General features: G+C 36.6%; 1 protein-coding gene and 1 long non-coding RNA gene across 2 annotated transcripts in view; one reads left to right on the top strand and one right to left on the bottom strand.

The window, feature by feature from the left end:
* LTA4H (leukotriene A4 hydrolase) overlaps window positions 1-13,592 on the bottom strand; it is a 29,911-nt gene that overhangs the window by 9,869 nt on the left and 6,450 nt on the right. The window contains exons 3-11 of the mRNA XM_006197924.4: window positions 12,407-12,527; window positions 10,038-10,106; window positions 8,210-8,314; window positions 7,174-7,226; window positions 4,710-4,782; window positions 4,298-4,438; window positions 3,412-3,435; window positions 590-660; window positions 51-162 (exon numbers count right to left, since the gene is read on the bottom strand). Coding sequence (XP_006197986.1) covers window positions 51-162; window positions 590-660; window positions 3,412-3,435; window positions 4,298-4,438; window positions 4,710-4,782; window positions 7,174-7,226; window positions 8,210-8,314; window positions 10,038-10,106; window positions 12,407-12,527 — 769 coding nt within the window. The remainder of the gene's footprint in view (window positions 1-50; window positions 163-589; window positions 661-3,411; window positions 3,436-4,297; window positions 4,439-4,709; window positions 4,783-7,173; window positions 7,227-8,209; window positions 8,315-10,037; window positions 10,107-12,406; window positions 12,528-13,592) is intronic.
* On the top strand, window positions 6,855-13,173 carry LOC140700196 (uncharacterized). The gene is made up of 3 exons (XR_012078507.1): window positions 6,855-6,941; window positions 12,771-12,874; window positions 13,045-13,173. It is a non-coding gene; the product is annotated as an uncharacterized lncRNA (long non-coding RNA).

The following is a 13,592-nucleotide window of genomic DNA, read 5'->3' as shown; positions in this document are numbered from 1 at the left end:
AACACCTACACAATTTTGGATGAATGCTTTTAAATGTATCACTCACTTACCGAATTCTGTAGTTCTCCCCATCCTCCTAGAGCGTGAAAATGTCTGAACTTTTCACCAAACAATCGTCCACAAATGTGGCGTTCCAAGTATACAGTGTGTCCTTCATTTAACCTGAAAAAATTTAAAAATAAAAACATTGACATGGCTGAGATAAAGAGGCATTTTAATCAACAAGGATTTTCTTTTTGGCATTTCTACAGAGTAAAGCAATAGTAAGGCATGAACACTGCAGTATAAGCAGACTGCCCAGCTCAGAAGATGGTATGGAAAACTAAGCCATGACTCTGGTTTTGCATGTCCATGTATTAAAATGTGACTATACCAGGAACTAAACAGTAAGCATCAATTGAAAACCTCTGTTCTACCTGACATTGTGACGGTATTACAGAATTAAATAAAACCCAAAAAACAAGCCTGCCTACTACTAGAGATGGTAACAAAGAAAAACAAGATATACACATAAAACAATTCAGGATGGTGGAAGGCAGGGAAAGAAATTAGTAACAAGAACCAATAAAGAAAGAATAATAAATCTTACCAAAAGTGATCCCAAGTTTTGTTGGTCACTAGATTTCCAGTCCAACTATGAGATATTTCATGTGCAATAACCTAAAGGAAATGGTGGAAGTGATTAATGATAAAATTGATTAAATAACTCATTATGTAAGCATTCTAGTTGTTTTTTCACTTAGCTTAAGTCTGTAATCTTATTTTTTCAACATTTTTTATTGAGTTATAGTCATTTTTCAATGTTGTGTCAAATTCCAGTGTAGAGCACAATTTTTCAGTCATACATGAACATACATACATTCATTGTCACATTCTGTTTCGCTGTGAGCCACTACAAGATCCTGTATATATTTCCGTGTGCTAAACAGTACAATTTTGTTTATCTATTCTACATTTTGAAATCCCTGTCTATCCCTTCCCACCCCCACCCCCCCCAGCAACCACAAGTTTGTATTCTATGTCTATGAGTCTATTACTGTTCTGTATTTATGGGTTGTTTTTTGTTTTTTGTAGATTCTGCATATGAGTGATTTCATATGGTATTTTTCTTTCTCTTTCTGGCTTACTTCACTTAGAATGATATTCTCCAGGAGCATCCATGTTGGTGCAAATGGCGTTATGTTGTTGGTTTTTATGGCTGAATAGTACTCTATTGTATAAATAGACCACCTCTTCTTTATCCAGTCATCTGTTGATGGACATTTAGGCTGTTTCCATGTCTTGGCTATTGTAAATAGTGCTGCTATGAACATTGGAGTGCAGGTGTCTTTTTGAAGTAGGGTTCCTTCTGGATATATGCCCAGGAGCAGGATTCCTGGGTCATACGGTAAGTCTATTCCTAGTCTTTTGAGGAATCTCCATACTGTTTTCCACAGTGGCTGCACCAAACTGCATTCCCACCAGCAGTGTGGGAGTGTTTCCTTTTCTCCACAGCCTCTCCAGCATTTGTCATTTGTGGACTTTTGAATGATGGCCATTCTGACTGGCGTGAGGTGATACCTCATTGTAGTTTTGATTTGCATTTCTCTGATATAGTGATATTGAGCCTTTTTTCATGTGCCTATTGATCATTTGTATGTCTTCCTTGGAGAATTGCTTGTTTAGGTCTTCTGCCCATTTTTGGATTAGGTTGTTTGTTTTTTCTTTATTAAGTTGTATGACCTGCTTATATATTCTGGAGATCAAGCCTTTGTCCGTTTCATTTGCAAAAATTTTCTCCCATTCCATAGGTTGTCTTTTTGTTTTACTTATGGTTTCCTTTGCTGTGCAGAAGCTTGTAAGTTTCATTAGGCCCCATTTGTTTATTCTTGCTTCTATTTCTATTGCTTGAGTAGACTGCCCTAGGAGAGCATTTTTGAGATGTATGTCAGATAATGTTTTGCCTATGTTTTCTTCTAGGAGGTTTATTGTATCTTGTCTTATGTTTAAGTCTTTGATCCATCTTGAGTTGATTTTTGTGTATGGTGTAAGGGACTGTTCTAGCTTCATTGCTTTACATGCTGCTGTCCAGTTTTCCCAACACCATTTGCTGAAGAGACTGTCTTTATTCCATTGTATATTCATGCCTCCTTTGTCGAAGATTAGTTGACCAAAAGTTTGTGGGTTCATTTCTGGGCTCTCTATTCTGTTCCATTGGTCTATATGTCTGTTTTTGTACGAATACCATGCTGTCTTGACGACTGTAGCTCTATAGTATTGTCTGAAGTCTGGGAGAGTTATTCCTCCAGCCTCTTTCTTTCTCTTCAGTAATGCTTTGGCAATTCTAGGTCTTTTGTGGTTCCATATAAATTTTATTATGATTTGTTCTAGTTCTGTGAAATATGCCCTGGGTAATTTGATAGGGATTGCATTAAATCTGTAGATTCCCTTGGGCAGTATGACCATTTTAACAATATTGATTCTTCCAATCCAAGAGCATGGGATATCTATCCATTTTTTAAAGTCTTCTTTAATTTCCTTCATCAGTGGTTTATAGTTTTCTGTGTATAAGTCTTTCACCTCCTTGGTTAGATTTACTCCTAGGTATTTTATTACTTTGGGTGCTATTTTAAAGGGGATTGTTTCTTTACTTTCTTTTTCTGTTGATTTATCATTAGGGTAAAGAAATGCAGCTGATTTTTGAATGTTAATCTTGTAACCTGCTAACTTGCTGAATTCTTCCATTATTTCTAGTAGTTTTTGTGTGAACCTTTTAGGGTTTTCTGTATATAGTATCATGTCACTGCATATAGTGACACTTCTACCTCTTTTCCTATTTGGATCCCTTTTATTTCTCTCTCTTGCCTGATTGCTCTGGCTAGGACTTCCAAGATTATGTTGAATAGGAGTGGTGATCGTGGGCAGCCTTGTCTTGTCCCAGATTTTAGTGGGAAGCTTTTGAGTTTTTCACTGTTGAGAACTATGCTGGCTGTAAGTTTGTCATATATAGCTTTTATTATGTTGAGATACGTTCCCTCTATACCCACTTTGGTGAGAGTTTTTATCATAAATGGGTGTTGGCATTCTAGTTTTTTTAATTCTACTTTGTTCAATTTTTTTTAACATTAGCTGAGATATTCATGAAATTACTCAGTTCAGCAAAGAAAATCATAATTTAGCCAAAGTTAAAAAAAGTATAGCACAGTTTAAAAAAATAGTAACAAAATATTATTTAGAAAATATTAAGATAAATGGAGATCAAAACATAAAATGCTCTTAAATCTAATTGATAATATAATAATGTCTTGCAATGAGAATCTCCAAGTTATCCTTTAGAACCATGTCTTCAATATAACAATACAATGGATATTTTAAAATCAGTTGACTTAATACTTCTCGAGGGTAAGACCATGATAATAAATTTTAACTTACATTGGAGAGTGACTTATCACCTGCCTAAAAAAGAAGAAAAGTACCTTAGTGTTTCAGCAATCAAACCAAGACTATATCTAAAAGATTGCCTATGTCAAGATGCAGTATTCTGGCATTTATGGTCCCCTGTATCTACTATGCCACTCCAAAGAGTTCAAAAGCAACATGTACTGAGAAAATAAAAATTACAGGACTGAAAAATAGCAGAATTCTTTCTCTCCCCCATCCTGGGAATTTTTCCAATACCAGGAGAATAACTATACTTGTCTGTAATTAACTTCCAGGAAATATTTCTTCTCTTCTATTTTTTAAATATCCACTGTTATTCACCCTTATGTACCTTCATTCTCCCCTTATTACCCACAGTATGTTTAAGAAAAGTCTGTAGTGTCCTATGTCTCCTCTGGTGTTTTTATTTTATCTATTTAGTTGCTAATCCGATACTCACTTGGTTCTAGGAAGGATTTAAAGTAGCTTACAAAGGCATATAAAATATAGCTATATTTTGTGGGCTAATCCTTTCCTAGGCATGGTAAACTGAGTTTTGTTTTGTTTTATTTTTTTAACCAGTAGATATATGCCAAGTGTAAATGGTATAGCTTCTTTGTCTGAATATGTGACTCACCAACAGATAATTGTTACACAGCCCTCCTCCCCCAGTATCCCCAAATACCTTGAACCCTATATTCTTTTCTCCCAAATAACCAAATCATTCTCTTCAGAAAAATGAGATGATGCTAATAACCACAATAAGCAATAAAATCAGAACTAGGGTTACATAAATAAGAGAAAAGACTTTTAAAAATATTAGAAGTCTAAGGTTCTTCACATCTAGGTTTATGTTTGAGGAAAACTCAACTTCAGATGAAGAAAGATGAACACTTACCAGCAGAGTAGGAGTTACAAAAGTGAGGCAAGGATTTTCCATACCACCGTAAGGGAAGGATGGCGGCAAGACCAATAGGTCATACTGCCCCCAAACATATGGGCCTCCCAGATCTTCTGCAATTTTAAGCATAGATTCAGTCTGGAAAATTAATGCATATATTTGTATGTCTTAATCATTACCATAATGAATTTCTTAAGAGTGTACATTGCTTTCTATGAAGGCTATGAGATAGTGATGCTTATTTACAATGAAAATGACACAAAAATGCATGGACTGCAAATCCACATAAAATAAGACATACTATTTGATTCTTCTACCACATTACTTAAAACCATCTCATTTCATACTTAAAATCTTAAATCTATTGTCTACCACAGTTGTTATTGTAAGGGGTACCTTTAGGACCAACCTCAGAAAATTCATAAGCAGACTTTTCCACTTGCTCTTTCTCCGACCATACCAGTGTTCTTGGGCCAATTTGCCTGCAAAGTGAAAAAGCTTAATAAAAACAAAATTCAAGACAAATTACTCCCCTGGTTCCAGGAAAGATTTAAAGTATTGCATACAAATCCTTAGAGTAGGAGTGTGATTTACCATGTGCTTATGGGGAGGAGGTGACGTTAAATGGCTTCTCTGAGGTACAAACCTCCCATTGTAAATGTGGCAATAAATCTGCGTGTCTGTACGGAGGTGCAGTCTGGGCCAGGTGAAAACTGAGACATGAAGTGCCTCCAAAGGTTAGCTTTTTGGCTCCGGTAAGACCTTTAGGGATCTAGTTTCTTCCCTCAGTCTTACAACTACAGAAACGCAGTCATGGCTTAATCAGAGATTGTTCCAGAACAAGGGGGGATATAAACTTTGTTATGCCCTTAAAGACTGAACATTTTTATATACGAAGAAACAAACAGAAAAAGAAGGAAATCCTGTCGCATGCTATAACATGGAAGAAACTTAACGACATTTCGCTAAGTAAAATAAGGCAGAGAAGGACAAATACACTATGTCTCCACTGGTGGGGTATCTGAAGTAGTCAAATTCAGAGAACAGAAAGAACAGTGGTCACCAGGGACTGGAGGGAGGTGGAAATGGGGGTTGTTTCAAGGGTACAGCGTTTCAGTTTTCCAAGATGAAAAAGTTTTGGAGATCTGTTTCTCAACAATGTGAATATACTTAACACTAGTGACTACTGAATTATACATGTTAAAATGGTTAAGACAGTAAATGTTGTGGGTTTTTAAAACCACAATAAAAAAAAGAAGAAAAAAACAATTATAGTATCACTTATATAAGACTAGAACGCAAAAACATTTTTTTATCTAAATTTCATCTTAAAAATTTTATGCAATGCCAAATCCCAAACAATAAGACTCTGCCTTGATATTCTGCCCCAGAGAGGCAGTGGATTCTAAAGCAGTGCTTCTCCAACTTCAGTATGCATACAAATTATCTGCGGAGCTTGTTCAAATACAAATTTTGATTTAGTAGGCCTGGGATAGGGCCCAAGAATTTACATTTCTAACCAACTCCCAGGTGATGCCAAAGCTATTGGTCTGTGGACCACAGTGAGTAGAGATGGTAACCAGTGCTATCCAACATAAAATTTACGTATGAGAGCCACAAATGTGAGCCACATATGTCATTTTAAATTGTCTAGTGGCCACATTTTATAAAAAAGGCCAAATGAAGCTGATGAAATTAATTTTAATAACATATTTTGTTTAACCCAACATATCCAAAACATTATCATTTCAACAAATAATCAGTATAAAAGATTACTAGTGAAATGTCTTGCATTCTTTTTCTCATACTAAGTCTTTAGAAATCCAGTGTGTGTTTTACACATACAGCACATCTCCAGGCACAGTGGTTTGTGGCTGCCACCATAGATAGCAGACCTCCATGCTGCATGGGCTCCAAAGTCAGAGGGCTGAGATATGGGTCCTGGCTCTGACATTTCCTAGCTCTGTGACTCTCAGCCGATTATCTAAACTCACTGAGCATCCATTTCTTTATTGGTAAACGAGAAGAAATAATTGTATCCACTCCACAGTTGTGAGGATTCAATGGGGTGATGCATTGGAGTTGACAATCAGACCTGCTGATTGTCAGCGGCTGTGACAATTATTATAATTATCATTTAGTGAGTGCCCCCTCTAGGCCAGGAGCTTTACATATGTTAAGTGTGTTAATCCTCACAAAACTCCTTTGAAGTATATGTGATTATTTCTAGTTTTTAGGTGGAGGTAAAACTCAAAGAGGTGAGTTGGCCAAGGATGTAGATAGTTAACTGCTAGAGCTGGAACCAGAATCTGTGTTTGCCTGACTTCACCATGTCCATGTTTCTGGCAATTTAAAGGAAGTGATTACTACAGCCATTCTTAATTGTCCGTTGTTTAGAAATAAGAATAAACAAAAAATTAAGAAAGAAAGGCACCCCAGTTGTTGGTAACATTTTAACAAATTATCTGATATTTCTGTAATATTTATAGGTTTCCAAATGCTTTAATATATTTTATCTCATTTGTTTCACAGAACCACCCAATGAGGTAGGAAAGGGGGATATTATAATTTCAAGGATGAGGAAATGGAAGTTATGAGAAGTGACTTGTTCAAACTTATGTTAGACTCCAGATCTCTAAAGGTAAGCACATGCTCATTCTATAATACTTGGGAAAACTAAGGGGTGATTGTTAAAGATTTTTTAGCATAAAAAATTCGTTACTTACATTTCATGATTAGATTGAGTGTTTCTAGGGCTATCAGCTTGGTATCTTGAGAAATACACAACTGATCTACCACTTAATCCTGACAGAAGTTCAAGACGCCTGAGATTTAATCTTTTCATAAACCCCACAATTTGTTCAAAAGCTCACCTGCTTTCTAAAGCGCCAACAACTAACGCAATCAAGTAGCAGGGGATCGGAACCTAAGGGGCAGACAAAACACAAACCACATGCTCAAATGAGTGTTTAAAAAGGTTTCAGAATAAGATGATTTGTATTCAAGAGAAAGTAAATTCCCTTTCAAATCTCCAAACATTCATATGTATTACTTTCCTTTTGTATCTCTCAAATTGTTCTCATTTCTGAGGGGTTCAAATAGTTCAGATTTGCGACATAAAACATTTCAAAACATTTCCCTTTTATATCATTAGGAAGGAAAGCATCTGAACTGTGAGAAACATGACTGCACATAGTATTACAAGGTATATTTTAAGCATTTCACAAAAATTAACATACAAGAAGGCATCTAGGCTTTTCTCTTCAGTTTTTTGTCATTTTCTCTTGAATTAAAAACGTTTTTTTAAATTTCTTTTTTAAAACCATTCCTGGTAGATTTGAGAGACATGCAAAATAACCTAGCAGTAAGAGGATACTGAAGGTTTGGGAGCTTGGAATCCCAGAAGCTGGTGTGGGAGCAAAATTGTCCACTGTGGCTCCATTACGTGTTCTGTTAGAGACTTTACAAAGTGCATGCGCACGCGCACACACACACACACACACACAAACTACTCATTACAGTCAAAGATACAAGTCAAATTACCAGCCACATAGGAATTTTAACTTAAAGGGCTGTAACAGAGTGCTTTTTTGGTCTAAGACAGCTCTTCCATTTGTAAATGCTACATAATCATGTGCCCATGCTCTGGTACAGGGCAGGTGAAAGTGTAATTTAGGAACCGGGAACCTGCTAGTGACTGAGCTGAGGGAAAATGGGATCGAGGCACCCCCAACTATGCCTATCGAGCAGCCTCTGTCTTCGGGTCAACACTGGGAGCAGAACCAAATATTTTAAAAGCACAAAAGAAAAAGAAATGAAGAAAACAGCAGAGGGCAAAAGCTCTGGATGGGAAAAGCTATTTGTAGCTCCCTACCACCTAATACAAAAATCTAGACCCTAAGATCTTACTTTTTGGCTGAATCTGTATATTTTCCTGCTTGAGTCCTCTGGGTCTAGTGCTTCTCCATCACGAATGGCACTCATCAGTGCTACCAGTTCTTTAGGGACAGACACCTAATTGAGAAGATGTTGTTGTCAGTTAGAATTAAAAGGTTCTATGTAAAATAACCATTCTTCCCGCCTTCTTGACTATCGATACAATAGACTGTGAACCCAATACATTTGTATGTATCAGTTTTATAAATAGAATCAGCAATATATAAAGCTGGCTTCTTTAAAAATGAATGTGAAATATCTACCTATCCATTCATCCAGCCATATTAAGAGCATTTGGTAGAAACTAGATTAAAATCCTAGCTCTGCCATTTACTAACTGCATGGACTTGGGCAAGTAACTTCCCTAGGCCTCAGTTTCCCCCTTCTGATGAGGGTAACACTTCATAAGATTGTTGCAGGGAATCCATAATGTGAATGAAGAGCTCAGCACCATGCCAGGCAATGGCAACCACCACCCCTGCTCCCCTCAACACTCTCAGAAGAGATTCCAAAGGATGCTATACTCACTTCAGGACAGAGAATACAATTCTGAACGGTCTCATACTTAAAACATAAACTTGGAGTTATAAATTGTACTTTTTAAGGGTCATGAATGTGAGAAACAAACTTATTGTTGAGAAATGTGAAATAATTTTCTCTGGAAATTAGTATGGGAAAAGATCCTTACGGGACAACACGTACGGTCACTTAAGTGTGTGCCCTCCCACCATGATTCTGAAAGTTTGACTTCTGATAAATGCCGGAATAAAGGATCATCCCCTGAGTATTCATGATCTAGCCAGCATCCAGCCCAGTAATGCTGGACTTTCATGTTCTTCCCCCATGGCCCAGTCCTCAAAGCTATCACTGAGGCAGGCCCAGAATCAGCAGCTCCAGAACCAGCGCTGCAAGAACTATAGGGCCCAGAGCTTAAAAGCATTCAAGAAACACTCTGGTCCCGCTTCCTCCCTTCACTTGGGCAGTGACCTATTACACAGATGAGACAAACATAGGTCATGAGGTCAAAAGACTTGTCTAAGGTCATACAGTTATTAAGTCCAGAACCTGGGATTCCTGGCCTCCAAGCATAGTTTTCTATGGCACCATCCTACGGGCGGTTTGGTTGTGGGGTGATCTGGGACTCAAGAAGGCCCTGTAAATACATGTTGGTTCCCAATTCTATTTGCTTGGTCTAAGTCAGTCTAGCCTCTAGGAGAGCATTTATTTATTAATTATAGTCTACCTTTTCCTAAATGGATTAGTAGTACCCTAGACAAGAATACTTTGGAAATGTACACAGACAAATCTGCAGCATATGCCCCCACTAGGATACCTGGATAGATGCTTATATGGCTAGAAAGTGCATTTATAGGAACTTTAATTCTACAAATGTCAATTTTTTTTTATTTAAAAAGAGTTGTTCCCAAATTCTTGTTTTTAGGTCCAGAATTCTGAATTCCTTTTAAAATGAGTGGCACTCATTTCCTTTTTTCATATTTATGTTTGAAATAGCCTTTAAAATAGAAATTCCAAATGAGGTCCATAGCCTCTTTTTTATGTATTTCAAAAATGAAGTAAAATATTTCTAACTATAAAAATTCAATTATTATCTCTGCTTATCATTTATACCACATTTACTTACATGGGTCATTTTAGAAAAATATCCCATGCTCATGGATTGGCAGAATTAATATTGTTAAAATGTCCATACTACCCAAAGCAATCTACAGATTGAATGCAATCCCTATCAAAATACTAGAGCAGATCATTTAATTCGGTTAGTAGTTTCAGTGATATTTACCTCTGCACTGTAGGTTAATTTCACAGAAGGAGTGTCCTGGCAAGGAAGAATTGCTCTGCAGTGAATGGCCTGGGAGAGGGAGGAGAAAAAAGAAACAGCTATTCCTCTGTCTCCTAAATCAAGTCATTAAGAGATCATTAAAATTGTGCATTGTCCTTAGACATATTCATTTTAAAAATAAAAATATGCCTCACATTTCTTCAGCTCTTTTAAAGTAACAAAAGTAGACCTGTGGATAAAAAAACCCCCCTGATTTTCCATTTTATTGTATGGTCAACCCCCACATTTCAGCTGAAGCTTGAAGCAAGGTTAAGCAGTGATTCCTGAGTAATAGTAGTGCCCAGTGAGAAGCTGATGGGAACCCTGAGAAAAAAGGGCTCTCTTCAGTGAAGTACATTTGAGAACCATGGCATATTACATCCCTGTCTGGGAGAGTCACTGGTAACATTAGCCTCCTGAAGGCTCTGACAATACCTACAATAAAGAAACCTATTTGAATTCTTATACTTATTTCAACATGAAACCCATTTTCCTCTGGTTAGTTATTAACATCTAACGGGGCCTGAGTGTTCTGAGAAACACAGCTTGGGGCATGTTGCTAGAGTCTTGACTTTGATCTTGCAGCAAACTACGAAAGTAAACACTAGGAAGATAAGGAGGAGAAAGAAAAATCTTTCTCACTACCATCTAGACAGATTCATTCACATAATATGTAGTGTTTCTTTGCTTCCACATCAATCTGTCGTAAACATCAGTTCCATCAAGAAGAATGGCCAGAGTACCTGTGATTTTATACCCTGGCCTGTTCACAGATAAGTCTGTATCTATTGCTGGTGAACAAAGGAATCCTAGCCTCTTTGAGACAGTCTACTGAGCTTAAAGGACTACTGATACTAACATCTCTCTCTGAAGTTGTTATAAATCCCAGACATACTTTATGCTTCCATAAACTTCCTTCTATCCTCTATCCTCCAAACTCTAGCCCTTTTCAACTCAGATCTGTAGATTATTCAAAGATATGGGGATCCCAAATGACCTCTAGATGGATTCGGTATAACTAGAAAAACCACCCAGTTCTCTCTCCCAAAATAAGGTTCCAAGACCATGCCTTTACGGTTCCTTAATGGTTTGGTTATGTGGCTCAGCAATGCCAGAGCATTTTGTATGTATTGCACTGGATAAAACTAAATCCAGGAAGATATGCATAGACAACTGTAAGCAAACTCATCAAACAAAATCATTTGCAGATGCTTCTTATCAACTGCAATAATTTCTTAATTTAACTAATCTCTTTCCTCCATTTCAAAAACTGATTCCAACAAGAAATGGAATAATCTGTTCAAAATTTACATTCTTGTGACTCACAAGTCTTACATTTCTTGCCAACTTTAGTTTATGGACAATCCATAAGAATTAGTGATGAGAATCACGTAAGAGATAGTGAATAATTGGTACATTCTTGCCTAGAATATTATATCTCTTCCAGATTAGTGAACTAAAGGTTTTTTAGGTTAAAAAGAGGTTTTAATTGGCAAAAGAAAATAAATATGTCTAAATCAGATGCCAGCATTGCTTCCTTTTTGATATACTTACATTCAAATGTGAGCCTACCACAGTATCTATCACACAGGAATATTAAAAGGATTAAATATATGAAGTACCTAACACAGTGCTTGGAAATACAGTCAATGCTTAATGAAGTGAGTTCCTTTAATTGTAAACTATTTGATTACTAACAGAATTAGCTTTTTTTCTTTCAGAGGAGTTTTATACTTACTATCTTTGTGACAGATCATCCTTAATTATGTGGTTCTTTATTCTTAGTTTTTAAACAGAAAACAGACATAGTTTAAATCAGATCATTTTAAAGGGATATTCAATATATTTACATAATATTTACATTTGTAAATGTATATGAAAAATCAGAAAAAGATACACACCAACTCAACAGCTACCTCTGGGCAATGGTGTCTGGAGAGGATGGGAAATCTGATCTTTCACTTTTCTTTATTGTTAGCAATTTTCGTAACCAGTACATATTTTGTTTTATCAATGTTTTCCTTTCATTTTTTGACCATTTATTGAGTGTACTCTGTGCCAGGTTCTATGCTAGGTGCTGAGGATATGAGTATCAATATGACCTGATAGTCCAACCTAGGTAAACACGTTTTCAAATTAAAGGAAGTTTCTTTTTTGAAGTTATATGTGAATTGTTAATAGTGAGAGAGATAAATGAAAATATACGTAGGTTTTATAAGATAAAATAAAATACTGTTTTAGGTAAACTGATGTATCCATGAGATCTCTGTCCATTTGCTCCATTTAACCACATGAGCTGGGAATAATAAATCATTCCAAATCCTTTTTACCTGGCACTGACTAAAGAGATAGGGGTGTTCCTTCCCAGAAGTTTGTTCTGGCGTGAGCCACTGAAGAGCAGAAGATGTTGGAGATGTCTCAAAAGAAATTTCTATAACAACTTCTTGATTTCTATATGAAAGGAACAAATGCATTAGTAGAGTACAATTCAGTCTATCTAAAATTTGAATTTATCATACATACACTGAATAATATAAATAATATTTTACGAGAGTAGGTTCTCAGAATATCTGCTGTGCACTATCTTTCCTGAATGCCAGGTATCTATTTCTTACCTGAATGAAGATGTAACAGGAGCTATTATTAGTTGACTCTCCCGCTTTTTTTTCTGTGATATCATGTGATCTTTTACAGTAGTGGGAAAGTAGAAGAAATAATTTTGGAACTTCGACTACCACCGCTTGGGTGCCAGACCATAACAGAGCCTAGAGCTAGTCTGCAAGCTGTTACTGGACAAGGTAAGTCAAGAACTTGACAGTAACTTTTTATGTCTGTTTAATCTAAGAATTAAAAAATGTGTGCTTGTATTATTTCATCTTTTCTTCCTAGTAATTCATTTTTATTGCATTTTATAAAAGTATTAGCCTGTGACAGATTGGAACTAACAAAAACTGGCCCTTCACCCCAGGTAGTTTGAGCAGTGCTGTTAATGAGGAAACAACAAATGCTCTGGAGACCAGTGGCCGTGCTTGTGTTTGAATCCTGACTCTGCCACGACTGGCTGTGAACTTGGGCAAATTATTTCACCTCCCTATGCCACAGCTGTTTCATCTATAAAATGCAGTTAATGATATACCTCCCAAATGATGTATTTCCTTTATTTTCCTTAAATGGGAAGGGAAAGCATGGAAACACTGGCCACTGGTAGGTGGGAGTAGATCAACCTTGTTCTAGGCCAGTGGCTTTCCACCCTTTTCCCCCTGCCCAGTATATCAAGGAGTGGGATATACTCCCAATATGGCAATTCTGGCTGCCACTTTCTTGAATAAGTTAAATTCTCTGAGATTCCCTTTCCTCATCTGTAAAAGTAGATCATACCACAAAGGGTTACTGTAATGGTTAGATGAAAGAATACATCTAAAGCACTTATCCTGAGATTGGTACATAGAAACGGTTCTGCTGTTTGTCACTGCTGTTGTTCCATGAATAAAAGTGGCTGGCCTCTGGGGACGAGGT

Source organism: Vicugna pacos, chromosome 12, assembly GCF_048564905.1.
Source record: "Vicugna pacos chromosome 12, VicPac4, whole genome shotgun sequence".
NCBI classification, from domain to species: Eukaryota; Metazoa; Chordata; class Mammalia; order Artiodactyla; family Camelidae; genus Vicugna; species Vicugna pacos.
The sequence above is the reverse complement of the archived record's forward strand: the minus strand, read 5'-3'. Positions and strand labels throughout refer to the sequence as shown.